Here is a 27,709-nt window from a genome sequence, read left to right on the forward strand (position 1 = left end):
GTTTTAAGAGTCACTCAAACTTGGGGGAAGGAGTCTTAGGTCTGCCCCTGTCCAGTTTATTTTCTGAGCTTCAGTTTCCTTGTCAGCAAAATGGGGGTACTTACCTCCGAGGAATGTTTTGGAGGTAGGAGATAAAGTCTGATTTATTTGCTAACTCATTGTTATTTGGTCATTCCCTGCCTCTTCACGGCTTGGCACACCACACTATTAAATTCAAACACGAATTCCCGGTTGGAAGTGCCGTCCAGAAGGGGAGTAACCATCCTTCCTCTTTGACCCTCCCAAGATGTCGACTCCATGCTCTACATTGAGCCGGATCTGCCACTTTCAAGATGGCGTCCTGGAAGTGCGTCGCCGGGGACTAGCCCCGGAAATCTCGCGTTAAGCGAGGTCGACGCGTAGGTTCTCGCGAGAGGGCACATCAGTCCCAGCCAGGCGTCGTGTGAACAGCTGCTGGTACCGAAGGTTGAGGTGGAACCGGAGCGGTGAGGGTTGGGTAGGACGCCGTGGTGGCAGGACCGGGGGTCGCCGGGGCATAGGGAGGCTTTAGAGACCAGATTCCGGGACACGGAAGGTGTAGCAGATAGCTTAAGGGGTAGCCTTTCGGGTTCACCCTTGCCAGAACCAGGCTGCCGGAAGTGCGCTGAGGGATTTTTTTTTTTCTCTCCGGGAACCGGCGGGGAAACCGAGGCAGGGGTGGGGCTGCTGTTTGGGGGACGCACTGAGGCCGTCTTTTCCTGCAAGAGCAGAAGATGTCGGACAGTGAGGACAGCAACTTCTCCGAGGAGGAGGACAGCGAGCGCAGCAGTGACGGCGAGGAGGCCGAGGTGTGTGGCTGGGACGTTGTGGGGAGGCATTGAGCCTGGGGACAGGACCGGGACAAAAAGGCCCCTGTGGGAGCTCGGAGGGTAACAGAACGAGCTCTGGCCTCTGGGAGCCTCCAGATTGTTGGTAGTGACAGAGAAGTAGGCAAGGCTAAGTCAAGCAGAAGGACAGGTGCGAGAGGCCAGGGATGCCCCAAATACAGTGAAATAACATGTGATGTGTTTAATTTTTTAAATGTTTATTCATTTTTAAGAGAGAGAGCGAGCATGAGCTAGGGAGGGGCAGAAAGAGGGAGACGCACAATCTGAAGCAGGCGCAGGCTCCGGGCTGTCAGCACAGAGCCTGATGCGGGGCTCAAACCCATGAACCATCGGATTATGACAAGCGCTGAAATCAGAGGCTTAACGGACTGAGCAAACCAGGAGCCCCACAGGTGATGTGTTTAAAGGATCTGGCATGTAGGAAGCACCCACTGTTAGCTTTTATTTTGGAGTATGCACGGTCATTTCAGAAATGTATTTTTAGTAGTGCCTACTGTGTACTAGGCACACTTTTTTGCCCTTGGGCTGCACTAGTAAAACATTTTGAAAGTCTTTGCCCCTGTGAACATAAACAAACGTGACTGATGTGGGTATCATTTAGTAAAGCAGAAAGTACTTTGGAGAAGAGCAGGGAAGGGGAATAGGGAGCCTTGGGTCAGTTTTAAATAGGGTGAGTCTGAGAGAGTGATATTTGAAAAAAGATGTGTTGGAGGTGAGAAAGTGAGTCATGTGTGGAAGAAAAGTGTTCCAGTAAGGGGGGAACAGCAAGTGCCAAGTTGGGAGCATGTCTGCGTGTTCAAAAAGTAACAAGGAGTCAAGTTTGGCTGGATCAGAGTGAGCGCCACAAGAAAGTGACGGGAGCCAGATCATATAGGATCTTGAAGCCTCTGGTGAGGAATTGGTCCTGATTGAGTGCGACAGAGCCTTGGGGTTTTGAGCAAAGAAGGGATGTGATCTAATGCTTTAAAAGGATCACTGTTTCAGGAATCAAATAAACATTTCCTGGGACATAACTGACTTTAAATAGTCTCCTTTTAGCTATTTTCCTTGTCTATTTATTTCTAACTTATTTATTGAGCAAATGAATGTTTGAGCATCTACAACTTTGTTCTAGGTTCTTTCTAGGTGTTGGAGAGACTAGAACAAGGCAAATTTTTGCTTTCAGGGAGTTTACACTTAGTAGGCAACAGTTACAAACTAACAGAGATGACTGGATGATTATAGATGTCTCCTTTAACCTACAGAAACATAGATCAGTTTTTTTAAAGGTAGTTGCCAACACTTGCAAGGGCGATTTCATGTAAAAATCATGATTTTTCTGCTTTTCTGGGAAAATTAGAGGAGCCAACAAGCAGCTCTTTGCTCAAGAAGTGGCAGCCTGCTTTAAAATGGGGAATTTTCTCCAATTCCTGGGATATATCAGTTGCCATTTATCATGATGCCTGCCTTGTGGCAGAAGATTTAGGTAAAAGGAAGTTTTCCTTTACTTGTGCCCTAGGAAACATCAGGTAGATGGAGAGTGCCATGGGTTTCCTTTGAGCTGCCCCATTTATTTTTGTTCTCTGCTTGCCCTCGGTAGGCATTTGATTGTCAATCCTTGTGCCCTGTGGGGGGGCCTCAGTTTCCAGTGAAGAGTTGGAAGAGTCAGGAAGCCATGGTGGGGGTGAGGCAAGTGGGAGGATGCTAGGAAGGGTTTTTGCTTCGAGCAGCAGTACTGGGTTCTTGGTCTCCCTGACTCATGGCTTCAAGGCACTTTGCTTGTGGTTAAAGCCTGGTGGTAATGAGGCCAGGATCCCTGGGTCCTTTTCCTGGCTGGGACATCTGGTTTGCTCTGTGCAAATCTCACTTCCCCAACACCACACCAGGCTCTTGACTCACCTGCTCACTTGTCTCCCGTCACTAGATGAGGCAGGAGGACAGTGAGAGGCCAGCTAGAGATAGGACTGGATAGGCTTTTTGGATAGCCAAAGGTTAGCATGGTCCTTGAAGGACCAGGTCCTGTGGATAGAAGGTTGGGATGGCAGATGATGAGCCACTGTTGGGGGAATCAGCGGTTTCCCCATTCTCAGCCACAGTAACTTGCCCATTCATTCATTCATTCATTCAGCAAGTGTTCCTATCAGGCTGGGATCACAGGCTCTTTCATGGAGCTCTCTGTCCTGGAGGGGAGATAGTTTTATAAACCAGCGGTTACTTCAGGGGATGCTGAGGACAGACACTGTAAGAGCACGTTCCGGCCCCAAGATAACACAAATAGTAATGGGAGCTCTTTTCCTCGGGGATCAGGGAGCCAGGTTTGGAAAGAAGGCTTTGCTGGGACTGAGCCAGGGGAATGAAGACAGGGTTCCTTGAAATCAGGCTACTCAGAGTCGTTTGAGTTGTTAAAAGGCGGGACATTGTGGATGAGTCAGGAGTATGTACTAAACAAATGTTTAAGTTTTCTTCTGTTCCCATCCCTGAACTGGGTAATGTTGGGGACCCAGCAGTGCCTGAGATAGCCTGAGAGAGCTCACAGTGGTCGGGGCTGTGATGGAGGAAGCTCAGAGGATGTGCCTGACTTTGCTGGGGTAGGGGGTAGGCATGACTTTCTAGAAGGGGGAGTATTTTGATTGAAGTATGAGTGAGAGGCAAAAGAACGTTTTTTTTTTTTTGTTTTTTTTTTTGCAGAGGACCAGCACGGATGATACTAGCACTGAGAGAGTATGGAACGAATGGTTCAGTGTGGCTGGGACCTAGCACTTGGGAGGGGGAGCCCGAAGAGGCAGGATAAGAAGGAGAGGCAGTAGCAGAGTGTGTGCTTCTAGTCTAAGCTGTTAAGCAGCTGGTTCTTTACCTGGGGGCAGTGGGGAGCCCTGGCCCTGTTTTAAGCAGGGGACCAAATGATCAGTTTCATATTTTAGATCATAATTTTTTAATGTTTTTATTTATTTTTGAGAGGTGGGGAGGGGCAGAGAGAGAGGGAGACACAGAATCCGAAGCAGGCTCCAGGCTCTGAGCTGTCAGCACAGAGCCCGACACGGGGCTCAAACTTGTGAACCATGAGATCATGACCTGAGCCGAAGTCAGACGCTTAACCAACTGAGCCACCCAGGCGCCCCTGTTTTGCTTTTATCTTTATGGTTACTTTTTACTTGTAACAAGCTAACTTTAAAAATGTTTTTGTTTCTGAAATATTCCAAAGTTTGGAAAAGTTTCTTTGTTAAGTTAAATAAAAGCACGAGTGAATTTAAAATACCAGATAAACAGGTTGAACTGATGTGAACTTGGCAAGAAGACGTGTAGTTAGTGCGGAAAAGATTGAAGTTTGGGGAACACTGTTTTGTCTGGGTCATTTCCTTTTGTGACTGGTTTGGAGGCCAAGAGACCAGAAAGGAGGCTGGGCAGGGGGCTAGGTTTTAGAGGGCAGTGATCTGGCCTAGGCTAGGGCTGTAGGGATGGGGGAGAAGGGACAGCTTGGAGGGACAGTGTTCCAAAAGCAGAAATGTCAAGAGTTTGGTGCCTGATGAGAGCTAGAGGGAGCCAGCACAGGTCTAGGGGAAGATGTTGAGATCAGTGTGGGACACGGTGGGCGTGAAGGGTTCAGAAGACCTCTAAGGGAGGCATCTGTGGAGGCTGCTGACATATGGGGGGCCTCTAGTTCTGGAAGAAAGTGGGGAGCTGGAGACAGATGAGGTATCACCTGCAGAAACAGGAACTGGGACTGGAAGGTAAAGTGGCCCAGTGGGAGAGTGTATGCAGGGAGAAGCAGAGCGGGCCCCTGGCTGAACCCTGGGGACTGAAGCCAGCACTTGAGGGGTGAGAGAGGAAGAGGGGCCTGCAGAGGGCCAGCCAGAGAAGTTGGAGAAAAGCCGGGAGGATGTGATGTGACAGATGTCAAGGGAAGAGCATTTCTTTAGGGGGGGAGTAGGCAGTGGTGTGAAGTGTCTCGTAGGTAATAACAGAAGATTGTCCTCGGGATTAGCAACAAGAGGCAGGCGATGACCTTGGGGAGCAGTGTAGACTGGAACCGGAGATCTGGGAATCATAGTCACAGAGATGCCCACCAGCTGAGGGAGTGGATGAGGCGGCCTGGGGAGTTGTAGAGTGGAAAGAGACGAGGGCCAAGGACCGACCTCATGGAGCTAAAACATTTACGGGCCAGGTGGAGGCTAGCAAGGAGGTCTAGTGGAGCAGGGAGTCTGGGTCAGCTCCCAGGTATTGGTTGACTGGGTGGCAGTGCTATCACTGAGGTAGGATGGCTCCCAGAGAGGCTGGGGTGGAAGGGAGGGTATGCAGAGCAGAGGGGCTTATGACTAGCCAGCCAGAATTAAGGTCAGATTTGGGGTTGGGGAGCTTGGTATCTGGATTTTGGGGTACAGAACCCTGGTGCCCCAACCTTTTGTAACCCTGCAGGTAGAAGAAGAGCGGCGGAGTGTAGCAGGCAGCGAGAAGGAGGAAGAGCCCGAGGAAGAAGAGGAGGAGGAAGAGGAGGAAGAATATGATGAGGAAGAGGAAGAGGAAGATGATGACAGGCCTCCCAAGAAACCCCGCCATGGCGGCTTCATTCTGGACGAGGCTGGTATGTCACAGGGCTGGCAGGTGCTGAGCGTTGGCCGGACTTGTACCTTCGGTTCTATTTCTTGAATGAGTTTTTCCAAAAGGTTTTTCTTTTGGTAAATGTCGAACACACACGGTAGTAAGATAGTGTACGGAGCCTCCATGTCCCGTCACCTCGTGTCAACACTTAACACCTTAGTACCGATCGTTTTGCTTCTTCCTCTTCATTCCTGCCCACTATTGGATGATGTGGCAAATCCCAAATATATGATTTTACCCCCAAATATTTCTTTATATATTCCCCAAACATCAATCCTTTTAGAACAGTCACAGTATTATCATCCTTTAAAAAACTGAAGTCTGTGCTTCTCGTGGGAAGCTGAGACGACCTCGATGTAGGCAGGACAGGGTGGTGGAGGCCAACAGGCCTGGGTCCCTTGTGGCCTGGCTCTGCTCTCTTCTCCATGTGGCCCTGGGTGAGTTGCTGTTTGGTTTCTCAAAGAAAGTTTCCTGAGCAACGTATGGCACTTAAGTGCTCATGCTGTCATCGTCCTCATCCTTGAAATACCCGTTTGTTTCCCAATGGCTGCATAGTATTTTTTCCATAATCTGTTTTATGTAACCAATCTCTTGTTGGACATTGGAGTTTGCGTTTTTCATTATTACAAGCAGCACTGCTGGGAACACTCTCATACGTGTTTAGACTCAGACACAAGGTATTGCCTAGACCAGGGCTTCTTAACCTTTTTTGTGCTGTGGCTTCTTTGGTGTCTGGTGAAGTCTGTGGGCCCCTTCTTAGAATTGTGTTCTGAAATGCTTAAGGAAAAAATACATAGGATTCCAGAGAGAACAATTATACTGAAATACGGTACCTAAATACTCAAAGAACATGTGTGTTTCGTTAGGAATGTGCTGAAATAACAAGATTTAGTGGAGGGTCTGATAAGAATCTAATTTTGAAGTAGCAATGAGTGCAAATGATATTTTGAGATATCTTCAGCTGTATAACGTGCCATGAAAATATCAGAGTTCACTGCTAACATTGCCGTGATTTGTTTCCATTGTTCGTAATTGATGTAAATACTAAATTTCAGTTAGAGATTAGTGAAAATGAAGATGTAATATTTTTAAGTTTTTTTATTTTGAGGGAGAGAGAGAAAGAAGGATGAGTGGGGGAGGGGCAGAGAGAGGGGGACAGAGGATCCATAGTGGGCTCTGAGCTGTCAGCACAGAGCCTGACGTGGGGCTCAAACTCATGAACTGTGAGATCATGACCTGAGCCAAAGTTGGACGCTTAACCAACTGAGCCACCCAGGTGCCTCGAAGATGTGGTATTTTATCTGACATGGGCCCTGAAGATTTTTTACGTGGCAAATCTGTATGGATCATATTACTGGGCAAAGGGAATATATATGATTTGAAAGCCTTTTGATGTCTGTGGCCGAATACTGGCCTCTGAAAAGATCATACCAGATACTCCCTCCAGCCATACTCAACAGTGCCTGTTCCCCACGTGCATGTAAGGGAGAGCTACTTGGAATGCCATCCTCCCTTTCTTAGGACCCTCTTACCTGAGGGAAAACCAGGGAGCAGAGGGGCAGGAAATGCTCAGAACACTCCTGTTCTTGGAGAGCTTTGGCCCTTTTCCTAACAGCTGAGGGAAGCGAGTCCTTTCTTAGAGAAAAGATCTTAGGTAGAAGTGCCCAGATCAAGAGAATGGATAACATGCCGTGTGACCTGGACGTGGACTGCTCGGGATAGCCATGTGTTTTCTGGGGTGTCATTGGGCACTGCCTGTGGGAAGGCTATGTGGCAGGGCCCATTGATATTTAACATGCAGGGACCCTTTGATCCAGCGGTTCTTTTTTAGGAGTTCATCTGACAGTTAAACTCGAATAGGTGCATAAAGATACGAGGCCAAAGATAGTTGCTGCAGTCCTGTTTGCAGTTGTAAGTGTTCGGTGATCTAAATGTCTGTTGATGGTAATAGCCTGGTAAAATGAGTTATGAGGCAGATAGTCGGATAATAGTAAATGAAGCATGTGCTGCTATGAAAGAGTTCCAAGGTAGTATCATTGCTTAGAAAAAGTGGAAAGTACAGAACAGTGTGCTAAAAAGTTGCATTGGGAAAAAAAAAATGGGGCAGGTAATGGGGGTGTTATATGCATTTCTTCTTTAAGTACAGATTATTTCTAGACAAGAAACTGGTCATAGAGTTGCCTTTGGTAAAGGGGACTGAGCTAGGGTTAGAAATGGGAGGGAGACTTACCTGTACCCATACATCCTCTGAACACTTTGCGTTTTTCATCACGTACAGATACCACTTTTCAGTTTTTAGTGTAACATTGGCTGCATACAAAAGAGGATATGTAATGTAGTGAAGAGATTAGATGAATGGACCCCGAAGCCAGATTGTTTCTCAGGTACTAGCTGAGAATCTGGGCCAGTGAAGTCACCTCTCTGGGCCTCAGAGCCCTCACTGTAAATCAGAACGGTGGTGTTACCTCCTTCAGGGTCACCAGGAGGATTAATGAGGAATCTGTGGCAAGAACTCACAACAGAGCAGGGCATACAGTACACTCGGTAAGCAATAGTGTTATAAACCGAAGGGAACAATAAACAAAACCAACAGATCACGAATTGTGTCTTTAATGGGGCTCTGGCTGTCTCGGTTGGTTGAGCGTCCGACTTCAGCTTAGTTCGTGATCTCGCTGTTCATGAGTTGGGGCCCCACATCCGGCTCTGTGCTGACAGCTCAGGGCCTGGAGCCTGCTTTGGATTCCGTGTCTCCCTCTCTCTCTGCCCCTCCCCCGCTCATGCTGTGTGTGTCTCTCTCAAAAATAAATAAATGTTAAAAAATTTTTTTCAAACTATTTATTGGTTTTGATAGTTTGGAGGGAACTTTTCTGCTTGCTTAATTTGATCTGATTTTTTTTTCTTTTGAGAGAGAGAGTGTGTGAACGTGTGCGAGTGAGTACGAGGGAAGGGCAAAGAGAGGGAGAGAAAATCCCAGCATAGAGCCTGACACGGGGCTCGAACCCACGAACTGTGAGATCATGACCTAAGCCAAAATCAAGAGTTGGATGCTTAACCGACTGAGCCACCCAGCACCCCATCTGATTTTTTTTGTTTTAAGTTTATTTTTTATTTTTACGCCCAGCATGGGGATTGAACTCATGACTCCAAGATCAGGAGTTACGTGTTCTACTCACTGAGCCAGCCAGGCGCCCCTGATCTGATATTTGAAATGGGCTCCTGGATGGGGTTAGGGGAGGGATGGCTTTTAGAGCCAGGTGGCAGCGAAGCTGCAACGGAGACTCGATCCTGCGGCTTGGAGCTGCTCCAGGGCAGCAGGTGAGAGCCTCACCTGTCTAGCCCTGAGTCCTGATCTGCAGGGTGGATATTTGTAGTGCCTGTCCCCCCAGAGATGTTTCCTGGGAACCACTGTCGCGAAGTCACCTTTGCTGCAGCTGCCTCCCTGACCACATGGCTTTCTTGTTGCAGATGTGGACGATGAGTATGAGGATGAGGACCAGTGGGAGGACGGAGCAGAGGACATTTTAGAGAAAGGTGTGTGTGGGCCCCACCTCTGCAAGCCCACTTTGGGGTCTTGGGTCTTGAGAGCCCATCCCCAACCCCCATGCCCTGCACCACCCCAACTCCCACCCTCCTCACCTCGCTTCTTTCTGTCGTTGCCAGAGAGACCAGCTCTGTACCCTTTTCCTTTTAGGCCCATGAGTTGGGGGGTGGGGGTTGTGGGTGGTGGGTGTTGTGGGAAGAGGACTCTGGGGTCCCAGGGCCCCCGTGAATCCCTTATGGGGGTTGTAGGGTGGGTGGGCTCTGTCCCAAGATAACCCCCCACTTCCTGGGCCAGTGCCCCCACTTCCCTGTTATTTTCCGTTTTGTGCGCCTCATACATTTCGGCTTCTCCCCCAACCACCTGGTGCCTGGCCTTTACTTTTGATTTTCAACCTTCCTGTGTCCCTCCCTTCCCCTTCCCCCAACCCATTGGTTGATTTCGCTGCTATAATTTGGCTCATACTTTGTCTGCCCTCGCCCACCACCACCACCACCACCACCACCACCACCACCTCCTCTTCCTCCAAGTAGAAGAGATTGAAGGTAAGAATCTGAAAACTGTGATTTCCCGACCTTCCTCCCATATCCTGACATCTCCTTCCTGCCCACAGTACCCTCCTTCCACCCCTGACCCCTGTCTGGCCCTGGGGGCTCTGACTCATACAGGGTCCAGAGTTCAGGGGGTTCTGAGGCCAGGTATCCAGCCGTCGGCCTGGGGAAGTGTGTGTGTTTATGTATGCGTGTGAGCGTTGTGGCAGCAGGGATAAGTGGTGGGGGGTGGAGTTCAGGGCATACTTAACGGCTGTGAGATGGGGAACCGCTGGATGTCCCCACCTGTTGGACCCTGTCCCCAAGTCTTCTTCATGAGAAGCAAGATGCTGAGCAGGACAGAGTAGAGGGTGAGGGTTGGGGGTTCCTCAGTGAGGTATCTCCTGCCCCAGGGCCCAGCTCCGGCCCTCTCAGCCCCCATCACTTCCTCCACGCCCTTGCCCTTCACCTCCCCTTACTTACCCCATCTGCTCATTTTTTCGCAGCCTCCAACATCGATAATGTCGTCCTGGATGAAGACCGTTCTGGGGCTCGCCGCCTACAAAACCTCTGGAGGTAAGCAGCGGGGGGTAGGGGTGGGTGAAAGGGTGAGACTGGCTTCCAGGGGGGGACTTGGGAGCAAGTCAGCCCACCCTCCTCTCCACAGCCTTTCATTCATGTTTACTTTCCCCTTCACACCCCAGGGACCAGCGAGAGGAAGAACTGGGCGAGTACTACATGAAGAAATATGCCAAGTCGTCTGTGGGAGAGACGTAAGGGCATGGGGTGGGGGCAGGTGGTCCCTTCTCGGGAAGGGTCAGGCTTCTGACAGAGCATCACCCCTCCTTCCCAATTGCTGTCCTCTCTCCAGGGTGTATGGAGGATCTGATGAGCTCTCTGATGACATCACTCAGCAGCAGCTGCTTCCGGGAGTCAAGTAAGGGGGTTGGGATGGACGGGCTGAGATGGGGGAATCTTGTATTGGGGTGATGTGCCTATGCAGACACAGAGTGGTGGATAGTGGGAACAGGTGGCATGTTGGCGCTTGCCCTCTTCTGCTTCTGGAAGGAGGGATGGAGGAGGAGAGGGTGTGGAGGGAGAGCAAGAAAGATGGGTGTGGGGATTCGGTTCTTTTGTGATGAGGCCATTTCCCTGAAGGGTTTCCTTTTCTTCTCCTATCTAGGGATCCAAATCTGTGGACTGTCAAATGTAAGGTGTGTGCTCCAGGATGCAGGGGAATGGGGGAAATGACCTTGTCAGGGAGAGCTCCCAGCTTTCTGTCCTGGGTCTCCTTGGCATATCAGTCTCTTAGTCCTGTCTCTGCTTCTTCATCCCCCGTCCCCTGGCCCCTCCTCACTCCTCCGTCACTTAATTCACTGTCTCCCACCTTTGTCTTTCTTACCATCCATTCCTCTTTCTCTGTATCTGTCCATCTTTTTTGTTCCTCTCTCTCTTCCATTTTATCTTTCTTGCCTGATTACTCTGCATTGCTGTTGTCTTCTGTCCCTTTATCTGTGTCCGTCCTTCACCTTGTCATCTCCATCTGAAGTCTGTCTCTCTTCCAGATTGGGGAGGAACGGGCCACGGCCATTTCCTTGATGCGCAAGTTCATTGCCTACCAGTTCACAGACACGGTAAGTCAGATAGGCAGGCACCTGGGAAATGAGATACAGAGCAAAAGCCCAGAGGGAGGGACAGTATAGGTTCAAGGGTACCAGGTGCTCCTTACGGTCAACAGCATTGTCTGTTACGTGAGCTGCTTTAGCTAGAAAACAACCACTCCCTGGATTGAAGCATTCTTCTGTGCCTGACAGAGGTATTGTCTTCGTTCTTTCTGCATTCCTGACAGGGTTCAGCAGCCCCCTGTAGCCCTCCAGAAGTCAGCCTTTAGCTTCCTTTTTTGTTTGTTTTAAACATCTTTTTCTTTTTTTTTTTTTTGATAATGTTTATTGGGGGGGGGGGGAGGGGAAGTGGGGGAGGGGCCCAGAGAGAGAAAGAGACATAGAATCTGAAGCAGGCTCCAGGCTCTGAGCTGTCAGCACAGAGCCTGAAGCAGGGCTTGAACTCACAGACCATGTGATCATGACCTGAGTGGAAGTCGGACGCTTAACCGACTGAGCCACCCAGGCACCCCAGCCTTTAGCTTCCTGAACCTTTTCTGCCTGAGTGAGTTTTGCCTGTTCACCAGCCCTGTTGGGCAGCTGTCCCCCTTTTACTGTTTGGGAGGAGTCCTGGGATAGGACAGTGTGGCTGAGTGTGTCAGGGGACAGGCCTGTCAGGGGGAGAATTCCTTCCTTCCCTCTTCTGTGCAGTTTTCACACATCTGCTGAACTCTTCCCGTGGTCAGGTCTCTGCACTGGGAGATGCTGAGGATACAGCAGTGACTATGCCAGGGCTGGTCCTGTCCCTTCAGGGCTCACTCACAACACACAAAGCATGAAGGTGCTGCTTTAAGTTCACAGATCTTTCTTGGGGCACCTGGGTAGGCTCAGTGGGTTAAGTGGCTGACTTCTGCTCAGGTCATGATCTCACATTTCGTGAGATTGAGCCCCACGTCAGGCTCTGTGCTGACAGCTCCGAGCCTGGAGCCTGCTTCCGATTCTGTGTCTCCTCTCTCTGATCCTCCTCCCCGTTTGTCACTCTTAAAAATAAACATTAAGTTCACAGATATTTCTTTAGACAGCTGGAGTTTGAATCCTGTCCCTGCTGCTTCCTACCTCTCTGACCTTGTTCAGGCTGCTTCCCCTTTCTGGGTGCCTTGCTTGCTCCTCAGCATTGCTAGGATTAAGTAGCTTTGGACATGTCCAGCTTTCATGTGGGACTTGGCCTGCAGCTTGTGTTCAGTAAATATAGTTATTGTCAGAGGCATAATTGTCAGTTTTGGAACAAGGGCAAACCCAATGAAGGGTACGCTCAAAATTCATGAAACATGGGGCTACGGCTAACTCTGTGCTAGCCGGTAATGTTCTTACTTAATATAGTCCGTGTCAGGCTGAGTACATTGCTTGTACCTGCTGAAGCAGTGGGTGTATGTCAGTGGGCCCAAGTGGACAGTTGGATTTGCAAATCATTTCAAGTGTACTCAGACCTCAGTCATGTGTCCTGGGCAAAATTCTGGTGATCACTTGAGTTATGACTGATTATTATTTTTAATGACCAGAACAGTACATGTGTATTGTAGAAGCCCAAATCTCCATCCCTAAGTCCCATTTTTCAGAAGGAATTCTTGTTGGTTTATGTCTTTCCAGATCATCGTCTGCACGTTGAAAACTTTGCCCTGTTTTTAAAACAAAATGGTGTTATGCCGTACATGTGTTATTCTGCAGTGAGCTTTTTGCCAAGACCTTAATTATCTTTCCATGCCCAGTAAATACAAGATTGTTTCCATTTTTTGGTATCACAGGCAATGCTGAAACAAATGGGTAGTTTTTTTTTTTTTAACTGAGATATAACTCACATAACATAAAATTCAAGGTCATGGTGTATGATCCTTCTGATATGTTGCTGGATCCAGTTTTACTATTTAATTGGAGATACTGTACTTACATCTGTGTTCATAAGCAATATTGAACTGTAGTTTCTTAAAGATGTCTGTTTTTAGTGTCAGGTTAATACTGGATCTACAGAATGAGATGGAAAATGTTACCTCCTCTTCTAAAAAGAGTTTGTGAAGGATCAGTGTTATTAAAATGTTGGATAGTGAGGTGCCTGGGTGGTTCAGTCGGTTAAGCATCAACTCAGGTCTTGATATCAGGGTTGTGAGTTCAAGCCCCATGTTGGGCTCCTTGCTGGGTGTAAGATGTTGGGTAGAATTCACCAGTGAGACTGTCTAGTCCTGACACTGTGTGTGTGGGGGGGGTGGGGGCGGGTATTTTTCCATCACTAATTCAATATCTTCTTGTAGGTCTATTCAGATGTTGTATTTCTTTTTGAGTCAGTTTTGGTAGTTTCTGTTTTTCTACGGGAAACGTTCATTTCTTTGAGGTGATCTTATCTGTCGGTGTGCACTTATTTGTAGTATTGTTTTGTAACCCTGTAAGATTGGTAGCAATGGGGGCGCCTGGGTGGCTCAGTCGGTTGGGCATCCGACTTCGGCTCAGGTCATGATCTCACGGTCCGTGGGTTCGAGCCCCGCGTTGGGCTCTGTGCTGATGGCTCAGAGCCTGGAGCCTGCTTTGGATTCTGTGTCTCCTTCTCTCTCTGACCCTCCCCCATTCATGCTCTGTCTCTCTCTGTCTCAAAAATAAATAAACATTAAAAAAAAATTAAAACAAAAAAGATTGGTAGCAATGTCCTTTCTTTTTGAGTCTTTAGCAACTTGAGTCTTTTGTCTTTTTCTGGGTCAGTCTGGCTATAGGTTTGTCAAATTTGTTAATCTTTTCAAAGAACGAGCTTTTGTTTTGATGGACTTCTCTATTCTCCCTCTTTTACTTGTTTCCATTCTGATCTTTATTATTTCTTTCCTTCTGCTTGTTTTGTGTGTAGTTTTCTTTCCTTTTCTAGTCTCTTCTGTCGGGTTTTGCCTCGTGTACCTTGAGGTCCTGTTGTTACATTCATATATGTCTGTAATTCTGACATCTTGAATGATTGACCCTTTTAGCATTCTAGGATGCCCTTGTTTGTCTCCAGTGACAGGTTTTGTCTTAAAGCGCGTTCTGTTTGCTTTTAGTGTAATTGTTCCATTTCTCTTCACTCTTGTTGCTTTTTACACATAGTGTGTGTTGGCTACCTGTCTGTGTCACTACATAGAGTTTCATTCCTTTTTAAGCAGTACACTATATTTCACAGAACATTTGTGACACAACAAATCCCTTTTGAGGGCATTTAAAAATTTGCAGTCTTGTTTTTTTGCTGTAATCAATAACCCTGCAGTGGACATCCTTATCCCTGGGGTCGTTGCACACACTGTGGGATGAATTCCTAGAAGAGAGAGCACTGTAGTGGCGGCCATTACCATTAGTAGCAGTCGCGTCTCACTGTTTCCCTCTGCTGGCGTGGCCCCACAGCCCCTGCAGATTAAGTCAGTGGTGGCACCAGAGCACGTGAAGGGCTACATCTACGTGGAGGCCTATAAGCAGACGCACGTGAAGCAGGCCATCGAGGGCGTGGGCAACCTGCGGCTTGGCTACTGGAACCAGCAGATGGTGCCCATCAAGGAAATGACAGATGTGCTCAAAGTCGTAAAGGAGGTGGCCAACCTGAAGCCGAAGTCCTGGGTCCGCCTCAAGAGGGGCATCTATAAGGACGACATCGCCCAGGTGCCGGGGGTGGGGATATGGCAGGGTGGCTGAGGGGCCAGGGCCTGTGTTCACGCCCCTGCTCCCCTGTTCTGTCCTCCTCCCTTTTCCTTTTGTCATTCCCAGCCCTTTCCTAGTGCAGAGGGCAGATTAGGTGATGCAGAGCCTAGATTTTGTTGGGAGCACACATCCAGGGGAATGGATGACCATCTCCTGTGAGAGTTCAAAACACACTGAGTAAAGATCTGAAGGCCGTGAGCGAGGGGGCTTTGTGGAAATCTTGGGGAAGAGTGTTGCAGCGGAAGGAACAGCATGTGAACAGGGCTGCCCTGGCTGAAGCAGAGTGTGTGAGGGTGAGAGTGGCCGGGAGTGGGCTCAGGGAGGGGACTGCACCTGTGGCCTGTCGTAAGGCTTCGGCTTCTTCCGGAGTGAGGTGGAGGGACACGGTGTGATGTGGATTTTAATAGGATTACTCTGGGAGCTTCATCGAGGATAGACTCCTCGTTCTCAAGCAGGGACAGTGTGGTCCCTTTTCTTGGTTCTGTCAACTGAGGGGGGAGTTGCTCTAGCATCTAGTGGATAGAGGCCGGGGATGCTGCTAGCACCCTACAGTGTAGGGGACAGCCCCCCACAACAAAGAAGGACCTGGCTGCCAAACCCCAGACTGGACCAGATGGGGCTACAGAGACCAGCGAGGGGACTGTGCCACCATAGTCCTGGGTTGCCCAGGGTTGTAGGAGAGAGGAGGGGGACGAGGTCAGAGGGGGGACGAGGGGTTTAGAAGGCAGAGCCCATGGGAGTTGCTAACACACCGGAGATGAGCGGAAGAGTAGGGAGGGAGTCCAGAACAATTGCCAGTTCGTGTGCCAGACCAGAAGGAATGATGGAGTGGGAGAAGGCTGGCAGGGAGCAGGTGTGGGGGGGTGACTAAGGTTAGTTGTGGTTGCACTAGGTTTGAGGGGCCTTTTAGACATCTGAGGAGAGATGGACAGTCTGCTTCGGGGTTGAGGGGAAACAGGACAGAGAGAACTTGGGGGATTGTCATCAGTGTGATTTCTTTCCCATCACCCCCTGTCCCTGCCATCTCCATGCCCTTCCTGTGTCTGGGGTTAGAGAGGGAGGGCCAGGGCCCTCCTGACCACCCCCATCTCCTCAGGTGGATTATGTGGAGCCCAGCCAAAACACCATCTCCTTGAAGATGATCCCACGCATCGACTATGACCGCATCAAGGCCCGTATGAGCTTGGTACGAGGGGGCATGCTGCTGCTCACGGGTGGGCGGATGCCTGATCCTTGTGGGTGGCTGGGCCCTCCTCCTTCACCCTTCCCACCCGTGCTACCTTTCCTCCACAGAAAGACTGGTTTGCCAAAAGGAAGAAGTTTAAGCGACCTCCACAGAGGCTGTTTGATGCTGAGAAGATCAGGTGCATGTCCTTGGGGACTGGTTGGGCTGGGTCCCCACAGCTGTGATGTAGAGTGCCTTCTGCAGGTTCCCCCCATAGGAGTGGGTCCCCCGACCCATCCATGGTCTACTTTATGAGTGGTTAGCCTGCCAGCAGTGCCTCAGCCAAGTTAGTTAACATCCCTGGACCTCTGTTTCCTGTGCTGTAAAGAACAATACCTGCCTGCTGGGACTGTAGAGAGAATCAAATGACTTAATAAGCGTGTGGACCCAGAATAGCACTTGACTCCTAGTAAGTGTGATTAGTGGTATCACACGCTGAAATGGGAGTTCTCGACATGTCAGGCCTTACAAGGTCTCTTTCACTGATCTTCTGGTGCCTGGGCACCTGAGGTGGGAGTACAGAGCCCTTCCCATTAGGATGTGTCCCTCGCCCTCCCCAGCTGGAGGGAGCTCTGGAGCTCTGCCCAGTGACCCCAGCATTTCAGGGCTAGCCAGAGGGCTCCTGATGGGAAAGGCAGGAGAGGAGGGGAAGAAACAAGAGGTGCAGTGACCCTTTGCCACTGGTCCTGTTCTGGAACCCACTGTGAGCCGCCAGCCTGTTTTCAGTTCTGTTAAAGGGGGATTACAGAACTCCTTTTGAGCTGCATCCCAGGACTTGGCTAATACTTCACATGCCTAGATTGGACCCACTTCTCCCACTGCTGTCCACTTGACTGGACCTCCTTTTACTGAGTGCCCTGACCCGGCCTGTAGAGCTTGTTTGGGCCTCCACCAAACTCAGCACTTGAGTGAGAAGAGGATTGAGTGAGTGGCAGGGGGAGCTCAGCCTGCTCCCCTATGCTCCCTTTTTGGGAGTGGGGTGGGCTTTCCCTCCTCTCTCTAGAAGCGTGGGCAGGGACAGAGTGTCCTCCTGCCCCACAGGCAGGGCCAGTAGAGTTAAGGCACGGGTTTGGGAGTCCCACCACCCCCCACATTTGAGTCCTGACTCAGACCACTCTCCCTGGGAGATGTGCCCTATGCGAGCCTCACTCCCTCACTTCGCTAGGAAACAGGTCACATTAGTGATGTCCTAGGCTTTGGGGAGGAGTTGTGGAGGTGTGTGGCCAGGCCAGGTGCAGACCGGGGCTCCGTGCATGTGAAAGTTTGGCATGGTTCAATACTTTGTCCAGCTAGTGTTCACCAAGCGCCTCCGGGGTGCGAGATGCTCGCTGCTCTAGGGGACATAGCAGTGAGTGAAAAGCTGCTCTTTGGGAGTTGCTATTGGTCAGGGAGACGGATCAAACAGTGGCTCATTTTCAGAGGGTGATGTGGGCTGTGGCGAACAATAAAGCAGGGGAGAGAGCAGCAGAGTGCAGGAAGGAGCCTTTCAGCTTGGGATGGGTTGCTCGGCCAGCAGGGTGCGGCGGAACGGGACGGGTCAGTCGTCCTGTGATCCTCTTCCCCCCTCTCCAGCAGAGGAGCCTGAGATTCACTGAGACTCTCTTCTTCATCCCCCTTCTAATCTTCTCTTTCCCCCAAAATCCCAGGTCCCTGGGCGGCGATGTCGCCTCTGATGGTGACTTCCTCATCTTCGAGGGGAACCGTTACAGCCGGAAGGGCTTTCTGTTCAAGAGCTTTGCCATGTCTGCTGTGGTGAGGGTCCTGGAGCGCCTCTTGCTTATGACGGTGGGGAGCAGGGAGGCCAAGCTTTCTCTCCCTCCTTCAGTCCAGGCTCCAGAGTGGTGGGTTATCTGGATCTGTGCTGGATTGCCTTCCAAGTCACGAGTATCCCCAGGGCAGTCACTCTACCTCTCCAGCCCGTTTAGCTGGACTGTGACACTGACCTTTCTCCTCTCTCCTTGTCTCAGATCACAGAGGGTGTGAAGCCCACACTCTCTGAGCTGGAGAAGTTTGAGGACCAGCCAGAGGGCATTGACCTTGAGGTGGTGACTGAGAGCACAGGTATTTGGTCCCTGTCAGTAACTCAGGCCAAAGAAGAGGGGGTGGCTCTTGACAGGCAGCTCCCAAGTCAGCCCTGCATCTGTCCCTGTAGGGAAGGAGCGGGAACACAACTTCCAGCCTGGGGACAACGTGGAGGTGTGTGAGGGCGAGCTCATCAACCTGCAGGGCAAGATCCTCAGCGTGGATGGCAACAAGATCACCATCATGCCCAAGCATGAGGACCTCAAGGTGGGTACCGTACTGCCCATACCTGTGGATAATCTAAGATGGCTACCTGGTTTTCGTTTGCTTTAAGGGCGTGTACGTCTGTCTGAGGGTTTGTCCAGGCTACCATGATGTGTCTGGGGTGAGGCTGTCTCCAGCTAGTCTGAGGAAGAGTGTCTAGTCTGGCATTCTACGTCTTGGGGACAGGCTTTGTGTGTGTGGAGTAAAGGGGTATCCTGACTAATACCTTGAGTCTGAGGTCAGCTGTCTCCAGGGCAGGTGGCCTAAAGAATCTGTGGGTTGGGTGGTGTGAGCCTGGGTGGGTTTTGGCAGAAGTCTTTTCTGAGGACATGAGTGGCTTCTGGAGATGGGGAAGCAGGTGGGTTGTGGTGGCTTCCCTTCCCCTGCTCAGTGTCCCCACACCCAATCCCCAGGACATGTTGGAGTTCCCGGCCCAGGAACTTCGGAAGTACTTTAAGATGGGGGACCACGTGAAGGTGATTGCTGGCCGATTTGAGGGTGACACAGGCCTCATTGTGCGAGTGGAGGAGAACTTTGTTATTCTGTTTTCTGACCTCACCATGCATGAGGTAGGTGGGGGGGGGGGAGGGGGGAGGGGTGGAGCACGCCAGAACAGAGACCCAGGCCGATGAGCCACCAGGACCCTGCTTCACCTGTTTTCCATTTCCCACAGCTGAAGGTGCTCCCCCGGGACCTGCAGCTCTGCTCAGAGACGGCATCGGGTGTGGATGTGGGGGGCCAGCATGAATGGGGGGAGCTGGTGCAGCTAGACCCTCAGACCGTGGGTGTCATTGTGCGGCTGGAGCGGGAGACCTTCCAGGTGTGTGTGTGGCGGGGCTTCCGTGTAGGGGTCTTCCTCTCCCTCGAGCTCCTCATCCTGGGAGGTGGCTAAGAACCCAGACTGCTCTGGGTGGCAGATCTGGCTCTGTGAGCCATGGTTGGCTGTGTGGTGTTGGACAAGTGACCTATTGCTTACCCTCTCTGTGCCTATTTTGTATCCTCTAAAATGGAGATAATGGTAGCATCTACTTTAATAATTGTGATTGAAGCCCTGAGATCAAATATGTAGACCCAGGTGCTTGCTCAGGGGCTGGGTGCTGCGGGTGCCCTCCTTGCCTTCACCCCTACCTGGTGATGGGAGAGTCAGAGCCTAATGCTTAGGACCCTGGACTCTGGAATTATATCTTGGCCCTGTTATTCCATGCTGTGTGACCCTGGGCTAGTGACTTGCCCTCTCTGGGCCTGAGATTCCCTTTGTGTAAAATGGGAATCATGACAGCATTCATCTCAGAGGGAAGTTTTGAGGCTTCAGTGAAATCTTGTGTGAAGAATTTAGCACGGAGCCTGGCACAGAGTGATGGGTAGACATCAGCTATTATGTTAATATCTACTCTACGCATACCTCAGGTTCCTCAGTCAGGATGGAGTCTCCTCCTGAAGGGTGTTTTGGAATGATTGGGAACGTTTTTGTTTGATCCAGTGCCTACAGGGTGGTGCCCTGAGACTGCGTGCCCCGGGGCCGGGGAGTCTAGACTTCCTGCAGAGCTTGGGACAACCTCCCACAAGGAAGGATCGTCCCACTTTAGGAAAGTCCTGCTCCACGTCACCCCTTTCTACTCTCACCCCTCAGCATCCCTCCCCTCCCTCCATAGGTACTGAACATGTATGGGAAGGTGGTGACTGTCAGGCACCAGGCTGTGACCCGGAAGAAGGACAACCGCTTTGCCGTGGCCCTGGACTCAGAACAGAATAACATCCACGTGAAAGACATCGTGAAGGTCATTGACGGCCCCCACTCAGTGAGTATAAGCTCCTGCCCATCGGCCACGCCTGAAATTGCTGGGGTGCGGCATGGCCACAAGAGTGATCATCCTTTCCTCATCCAGGGCCGGGAGGGCGAAATTCGCCATCTCTTCCGCAGCTTCGCCTTCCTGCATTGCAAGAAACTGGTGGAGAATGGGGGCATGTTTGTCTGCAAGACCCGCCACCTCGTCCTGGCAGGGGGCTCGAAGGTGAGGTGGGTGTGGTGGCGCCCTGGCTCAGCTCCCCAGCCTTCCCTGGCCCTGGGAGCGACAACAGTGGGCTCGTGGAGGATTGGGATGGCAGATGTCCGTGTCGGGTCCTTGGCAGAGTTGATTGGGATTCAGAGCTCTTCACCAAATCATTCATCCACTTGGTTTTATTGTGCACCTGTTGGGTCTCTGACACTGGAGATATGACAGCGAGCAAGATGCAAATTTCTGTCCTAGAGCTGCTAGAAGACAGACAGATAAATACGTACGTACACAGTACAGTGTGAAGTGACACTATGAAAAAAGGCACTATGAAAAAAAGTAAAACAGGACTGGGAAATAGAGAATAATGGGAGCTGCTGATTTAAAAATTTTTTTTTTTTTTTTCAACGTTTATTTATTTTTGGGCCAGAGAGAGACAGAGCATGAACGGGGGAGGGGCAGAGAGAGAGGGAGACACAGAATGGGAAGCAGGCTCCAGGCTCCGAGCCATCAGCCCAGAGCCCGACGCGGGGCTCGAATTCACGGACCGCGAGATCGTGACCTGGCTGAAGTCGGACGCTTAACCGACTGCGCCACCCAGGCGCCCCGGGAGCTGCTGATTTAGATGGAGAAGGTTAAGGAAAGGTTTCCTTGAGGTGACACTTGAGCAGAGACCTGAATGAAGGAACGCAGAGCTATGTGACTAGCTCAAGGGAACAGCAGACGCAGAGGTCCTAGGACTTGTAGGAAAGCTGTATAGAACCACGTATCAGAAGGGAAATCGGGCCCAGGATCTGGGTAGCTGGGACCAGGAGGTGATTTCCTTATGGTCCTGAAGGTGGGGGTCATGAATTCTCCCAGCTATGCAGGGTTATAAAGTCCTGGCCAGGGGAGGACCAGGCCTCTTGATTGACAGGCCCACAGTGGTGTTGGGGTGACAGTTTTCTCAAAGGGAAATGGAGGCATTGTCACCAGGAGAGAGGGATAGCTGCTAGGCCAGTTCAGGCAGGAACTGTTCCCAAGTGGAGGCAGGCAGTGGCGTGGGGGCCAGGAGCCGGTCCTCCAGGCCCTGCCTGCTGATTGACTTCCTGTCCCTTTCCTAGCCCCGAGATGTGACCAACTTCACAGTGGGTGGCTTTGCCCCTATGAGTCCCCGGATCAGCAGCCCCATGCACCCCAGCGCTGGAGGTGAGGGGAAGTTGGGCGGGGATGTGTCTGGGGGATGGAGGAGGGAGGTTATTCAGCCCATACTTCCTGAGTGCCTGCTCGGCTGGCCTGGCCCTGATGTGGCTCTGAGCCCATGAAGACCAGGACCCTCCCCCGTCACTGCTCCTGGTGGCAGCCCGCAGTGGTCACAGCTGTGCCCGAGCTCTGGTGCAGGCCACCCAGAGGAAACTTCTAAACCAGTGTGGGTGTGTGGGGGAGTCAAGCAGGTGAAGAAGGGGCTTGAGGTTGCTCTGTCTGTGGACGGAGCATGTGAGGGGAGGGCATGGCCCTGGGGACTGGTGATCTTCTCCTTTCTCCCCAGGTCAGCGTGGTGGCTTTGGCAGCCCCGGTGGCGGCAGCGGCGGCATGAGCAGGGGCCGAGGGCGGAGAGACAACGAACTCATAGGCCAGACTGTGCGCATCTCCCAAGGGCCCTACAAAGGTGAGCTTTGAGGCCATTTGGAGGCCTGGGGAGGGGCATGGTAGAGAACCCTACCCAGCCTGACCTCCTGCCTCCTCACCAGGCTACATCGGTGTGGTGAAGGATGCCACAGAGTCCACGGCCCGCGTGGAGCTGCACTCCACCTGCCAGACCATCTCTGTGGACCGTCAGCGGCTCACTACGGTGTACGGGCTGGGCCGGGGCAGGAGGGGGGTTGTTCGGTGGTGAGAGGGTCCTTCTCACCCATCTAGTTCTCTGTGTCCACAGGGGCTCACGGCGCCCAGGTGGGATGACCTCAACCTATGGGCGGACACCCATGTATGGCTCCCAGACGCCCATGTATGGCTCTGGCTCCCGCACACCCATGTATGGCTCTCAGACACCTCTCCAGGATGGTGAGTGTGCCCAGGGGACAGGGATGAGGGGCGATGTGGGGGAGCTGCAGATAGGACAGAGCTGACAGACAGACACACCTCTCCTACTCTCCCATTTCAGGCAGCCGTACCCCGCATTACGGTTCCCAGACACCCTTACATGACGGCAGCCGCACTCCTGCTCAGAGTGGTGCTTGGGACCCCAACAACCCTAACACGCCATCACGGTGAGAACTGGGGTGGAGGACAGGGTTCCCTGAGTGCATGTATGGGTGGTTATGCTGGGTGTCTGTGGGATAGAGGGGTCTGTGTGGCTCTCCCTGAATTCTCTGCTCCTAGCCCCAGGCTGGTCACGTGCCAAGCGGAGGTGGGGCTGGGCTGGCGATAAAATGGTCTCTCCAATCCCCACCATAGTAGTAGGCTGTGGTTAAGACCTGGGCTTGGAGAGGCGCTTGGGTGACTCAAGTCAGTTTGGCATCTGATAGTTGATTTCAGTTCAGGTCATGATCTCACAGTTGTGAAATTGAGCCCTGAGTCAGGCTCAGTGGGGAACCTGCTTGGGATTCTCTCTCTCTTTCCTTCCCTGCTCCCGTGTGTGTGTGTGGGGGGCGGGGGGAGCGGTGCACGCATGCACGCTCTCTCAAGATAAACTTTAAAAAAAAAAAGAAAAGACCTGGGCTCAGAGACAGATTTTTGTGATCTAGGTCATATGACAAGTGTGTGACCTTGGGCAGGCAGCCTCATCTCTGCCTCCCAGTCTCAACTGTGAAATGGAGGTCTCTGATGGGGCTGTTGTGAGGTGTTGAGGTGTTCAGTGTAGCTCGGGAAGCATTTGTTACGTTGTTGTGATTACCACAGAGTTGTTCTTAACAGACTTCTCTGTCCAACAGGGCTGAGGAAGAATACGAGTATGCTTTCGACGACGAGCCCACCCCGTCCCCACAGGCCTATGGGGGCACCCCCAACCCCCAGACACCTGGCTATCCCGATCCCTCATCCCCACAGGTCAACCCGCAGTACAACCCACAGACGCCAGGGACGCCAGCCATGTGAGTCCACCGTGGCCAGCCCTGATCAACCCTTGCCCAGACCTTCTCCACTGCCACTACCTTCTCCTGTTCTCCATTATCCCCAGCAAGTGCTCCTTTCTGTCTTTGACTCTGCAGGTACAACACAGACCAGTTCTCCCCCTATGCCGCCCCCTCCCCGCAAGGCTCCTACCAGCCCAGCCCCAGCCCCCAAAGCTACCACCAGGTGGCGCCAAGCCCAGCGGGCTACCAGAACACCCACTCTCCAGCCAGCTACCACCCCACACCCTCCCCCATGGCCTATCAGGTATTGGTGAGCTTGCATGCCCTTAAGGGCGGTGGGCTAGAATGGGCCTTGGGTCTATAGGGACAGCCAAGCTTGATGACGTGTTTCCAACAACACTCTCTTTCACTTACAGGCCAGCCCCAGCCCGAGTCCTGTTGGCTACAGTCCGATGACACCTGGAGCCCCCTCCCCTGGTGGCTATAACCCGCACACACCAGGCTCAGGAATCGAGCAGAACTCTAGCGACTGGGTAACCACTGACATCCAGGTGAAGGTGCGGGACACCTACCTGGATACACAGGTGGTGGGGCAGACAGGAGTCATCCGCAGCGTCACGGTAAGTGGAGCCCAGGCTGGTGGGTGGGCAGGCACCCTCTCCTTTGGGGTCCCCAGTCTCTGTTGTTACTGGTTTTTTTCTTTTTAACCATCTAACCACATTTTCCAGTGCCTGTTTGTACCCGGAAAAGCAGGTACAGAAGGTGTGGCCTGTAGGCTCCACAGGGCGGGGGTTTCTGCCTGTCCTGTGCATGGCTGGGGCCCCTGGCCTGGAGCAGTGACTGGTACCCAGGAGCTGGTTACATTTTAATATACTCCTCTGAGATCAGTTCAGTGACATGGACTGAGCGCTCCTCTGTGCCAGGCTTCAGCTTAGTGCCAGGCACCACTACCCTTAGTGCTCCCCCTGCTCCAGCATTACCAGCCTCTCTGTTCTTCACGGTCACCAAGTTCCCTCCAGCCTCTGGACCTTTGCTCATCGCTTTCCTTTTTCTAGGATTCTCTTCCTTCCATCCTTTGTCTAGTAAACTGCTATTCATCCTTCAGGGAAACACCTAAGCTGTCTCAGATCTGTCTCTTGTAAGCCCATGTAACTTTTTTTTATGTTACCTACCTGGTGCCTAAAAGCTTAAAGTTTATTCTGGTGTGATCCTTTGATTACTAAGCCTGTATTTCCTTCCTAAGTAGCCCTAGTCCCTAGATGAGGGACCAGCACCTTGTTGGCCTTCTAGTAAACATTACTTGAAAATACCAGAGACCAAAACAGCTCCAGGCCCTGCCTTCACAGATCTCACATTCTAGTGAGGGAGGCAGACATGTCCCCAGACAGGAACAGCCTGAGTGGCCAGAGCTGGGGTACAGGAAGTCCCAAGGGCAAGAGGAGCTCTGGGAACCTAGAGGAGGCATCTTAGTCAACTTTGGAGGAGGGTTCAGGGGGGTGCTTCCTGGAGAAGGAGGTATCTGCACCAAGTTCTGAAGAATGAATAGGAGTAAGCCAAGAGAAATGGTTGCGGAAAGGGTTAAGTGTGTTCCAGAAAGAGGGGACTTGCAAAGGCCTGGGAGTGAGGAAAAGGCTGGCACATCTGGGGAGATGAAGTATGTTCATTGTGGCTGGAACACAAAGAGCCAGGGGGGAAGGTGAGTGACAAGGCAAGAGAAGTGGCTGGGCCAGGTCACGTGGCCGCCTAGGGAACTTGGACTGTGTCCTAAGGAATCTGAGCAGGCAGGGCGGTGGTGGCATCAGGTCTGTGGTTTGGGATTAATTCACTACGTTGCTCTAGCAGGGATGGATTAAGGTGGGGAGACTGGGGGCTGGGAGCCTAGGGGAGGTCAGGCTTCACTATAAGGCTGTAGGGAAGAGAGGAGAGGGGGAGGTGGCAGAGACTCTCGGGAGGGCAGTGAACACACCTCAGAGCTGGAGATTTTCAGTGAAAGAGCTGGCCAACCTGAGGTCAGAGCTCTGGCCGGGGCCTGGGGGCTGTGGGGCCATCCCTCAGATCTGGGCAGGCCTAGGAGGAGGAGCAAGTGTGAGAAAGATGATGAGGCCCACTTGGGACATGAAGGGTCAGGTGTCTGAGCAGCGGTCTCTCTTTTGGCCTAAGTTGGCTTCATTCTAATGTTTCCCATGCTGATCTGATCACCCTGCCCCCACACACCACAGGCCCAGGAACTAGGCCCAGCTTTTGGCCTTTCCTGCCCCTGTGTCACCTTGGGAAGGTGATTTTTTAGAATGAGCCCTGAGCCTATGGTCCTTGAGTGCGGGCATCAGTCCTATATCGGAAACAGGCCAGGCTGACCAGGCTGTCCCTGCCCACAGGGCGGCATGTGCTCTGTGTACCTGAAGGACAGTGAGAAGGTTGTCAGCATCTCCAGTGAGCACCTGGAGCCCATCACCCCCACCAAGAACAACAAGGTAAGGGGGGCCAAGGGGACGTGGGAGCCTTGGGCTGCTGACACAGACCCTGACCCTGTGCCCCCCCTCCCAGGTGAAGGTGATCCTGGGTGAGGATCGGGAAGCCACAGGCGTCCTGTTGAGCATCGATGGTGAGGATGGCATCGTCCGCATGGATCTTGATGAGCAGCTCAAGATCCTCAACCTCCGCTTCCTGGGGAAGCTCCTGGAGGCCTAAGGAACGCAGGGCGGGTGGACTTTGGCAGATATCTGGCAGATGGAGAGTGTCCTCTTTCCTTCTCTGGCCCTTGGCTCTGACAGGTCTGGGCCAGGTTTGGGGCCTGGACCAGGGCTAATCTGATTGTTCAGGATTTCCTTTATTTTCCTTTCTGGGTTCCTATTTCCCTCCCTGATGTTCATGGGAATCAGAGTAGAGTCTGGGGGAGGGTCCCCACCTTCTTGTACCCTCCCTTCCCCAGCTTGCTTTTGTGTTAAGGTCTTTCAATAAAAAGCTGTTTGGTCAAAAGTGTGTGTCTGTGTTTTCTAAGCTGGGGTCATTTGCAGACCCCACCTACTTCCTGGGCAAATAACTGGATGATACCTAAGCCTCCAGTTCCCCATCTGGAAAATGATGCTGTCGATTCCAGACGGAGGGTTCTCGGGATGAATGTATGAGAAGACACGAGATTATTAGAACAGAGCCTGCCACGTGATTAGTAACGTTGTACTGTTGCTCGAGTTATGTTAAGTGAAAATCTGTAAACCGCCTGGAAAACCTAAATTCCTCCTGTGGTGCGGGATACAGCTGTTGATGGTCCTTTCTCTTGAGCCCACAGAGCAATGACCCCAGAATTGCTGTGGCTTGTCTAGTGGCTTGGGGGTGGAGAGGGGGAGAGAGAAGGGGGCTTGGTACCTTGACCTTCCTTCACCTTCTTCATTTGATACGTCTTTTTTGTAATAAATGTGTTAGGAAATGTATTCTAAAATGTTACCCATGTTCAAAAAGGTCTTAGGACACCCTGAACGCCCATGTCCCCAGCACCCAGCTTCGGGAACAGTATGTACCAGATAGGAGCCACTTTAAGCAGCAGCCCCAGACCATTCCCCTCCAAAGGTGACCATAATCCTGAATTCCAAATCTTTTTGCCTTTGTACTTTTACTACCTTAGTATTTATCCCTAAATGTTACAAGGTCGTTCTCCACATTTTGAAAGCTTACATAAGCTTACGTAGACTTTTTCCCCTCGTTTTAAAGAGATTTAAAAATTTTATTTTTGAGAAAGCACTAGGGAGGGAGGAAGAAAGCGAGGGGGGGGGTACAGAGGATACGAAGCAGGCTCTGTGCTGACCACAGTGAGCCTGAGGTAGGGCTTGAACCCCGAGATTCTGACCTGAGCTGAAGTCGGGCGTTCAACTGACTGGGCCACCCAGACGCCCCATGGACTCTTTGACTTCACCCGTAGCCCCTTATTCATTGATTTCTGTCCCAATAAGCCTGACCCCAGAGAGCCGGCCGCCATTCCTTTGGCCGAGCCCTCGGTGAAAGGCTGGCGTTCCAGGCGCTTCCTTAGAAGGTCATCAGAGGAGGAGCAAGAAAGGACTCTGAGGACGGGAGAGAAGGCAGATTCGGCCTCCGGGCTCCACGTGAGGGGAGGGAGAGTCTGGGAGGGCTGGCGGGCAGCCCGCTTTCTGGGCGGACCCCCTCAGGGCGAGACCGTCTAGCTCGCGGCTTCAAGGTTCCTTCACGGTGGCCTTAGCTTTACCCCCCGGGCACTGGGTGCCCCGCTCCGTGCTGCTGCAGAGGCGGGGGAGCGCCCCAAGGCCCGAGGGAGACTCAGGGAGGACCGCGGACCGCCTCCGGGTTGGCGTGCCCCGCGGGCCCCAGGGTAGCACGC

At 51.9% G+C, this 27,709-nt stretch overlaps 1 protein-coding gene across 3 annotated transcripts; it reads left to right on the top strand.

The window, feature by feature from the left end:
- Positions 1–430: 430 nt before the first annotated feature.
- SUPT5H (SPT5 homolog, DSIF elongation factor subunit) lies at positions 431–26,340 on the top strand. Of its 3 annotated transcripts, none has more exons than XM_030297766.1 (30): positions 431–485; positions 750–827; positions 5,259–5,424; positions 8,907–8,972; positions 9,513–9,524; positions 10,016–10,085; positions 10,214–10,282; positions 10,381–10,446; positions 10,693–10,723; positions 11,075–11,143; positions 14,516–14,767; positions 15,903–15,992; positions 16,100–16,170; positions 17,678–17,783; positions 17,999–18,092; positions 18,184–18,320; positions 18,731–18,886; positions 18,991–19,137; positions 19,970–20,116; positions 20,204–20,329; positions 21,415–21,499; positions 21,840–21,959; positions 22,042–22,144; positions 22,227–22,354; positions 22,455–22,560; positions 23,224–23,382; positions 23,500–23,668; positions 23,781–23,984; positions 25,740–25,835; positions 25,909–26,340. In XM_030297766.1, exons 2-30 carry the CDS (start codon positions 753–755, stop codon positions 26,050–26,052), a joined length of 3,264 nt encoding a protein of 1,087 aa, XP_030153626.1. In that variant the 5' UTR covers positions 431–485; positions 750–752; the 3' UTR covers positions 26,053–26,340. The 3 variants fall into 3 exon arrangements, with proteins under 3 accessions (XP_030153626.1, XP_030153628.1, XP_030153627.1); XM_030297767.1 differs by having other exon boundaries at positions 436–496; XM_030297768.1 differs by lacking the exon at positions 9,513–9,524.
- Positions 26,341–27,709: the final 1,369 nt, after the last annotated feature.

The sequence above is a fragment of the Lynx canadensis genome, chromosome E2 (assembly GCF_007474595.2).
Source record: "Lynx canadensis isolate LIC74 chromosome E2, mLynCan4.pri.v2, whole genome shotgun sequence".
NCBI classification, from domain to species: domain Eukaryota; kingdom Metazoa; phylum Chordata; class Mammalia; order Carnivora; family Felidae; genus Lynx; species Lynx canadensis.

What these genes read in the sequence shown, in the direction of transcription:
- SUPT5H (XM_030297766.1), top strand. Translation starts at nt 753, where the DNA reads ATGTCGGACAGTGAGGACAGCAACTTCTCCGAGGAGGAGGACAGCGAG. An exon ending in GTGACGGCGAGGAGGCCGAG is followed by an intron (nt 828 to 5,258) that starts GTGTGTGGCTGG and finishes GTAACCCTGCAG; the next exon opens with GTAGAAGAAGAGCGGCGGAG. An exon ending in CTCCCAAGGGCCCTACAAAG is followed by an intron (nt 21,960 to 22,041) that starts GTGAGCTTTGAG and finishes CCTCCTCACCAG; the next exon opens with GCTACATCGGTGTGGTGAAG.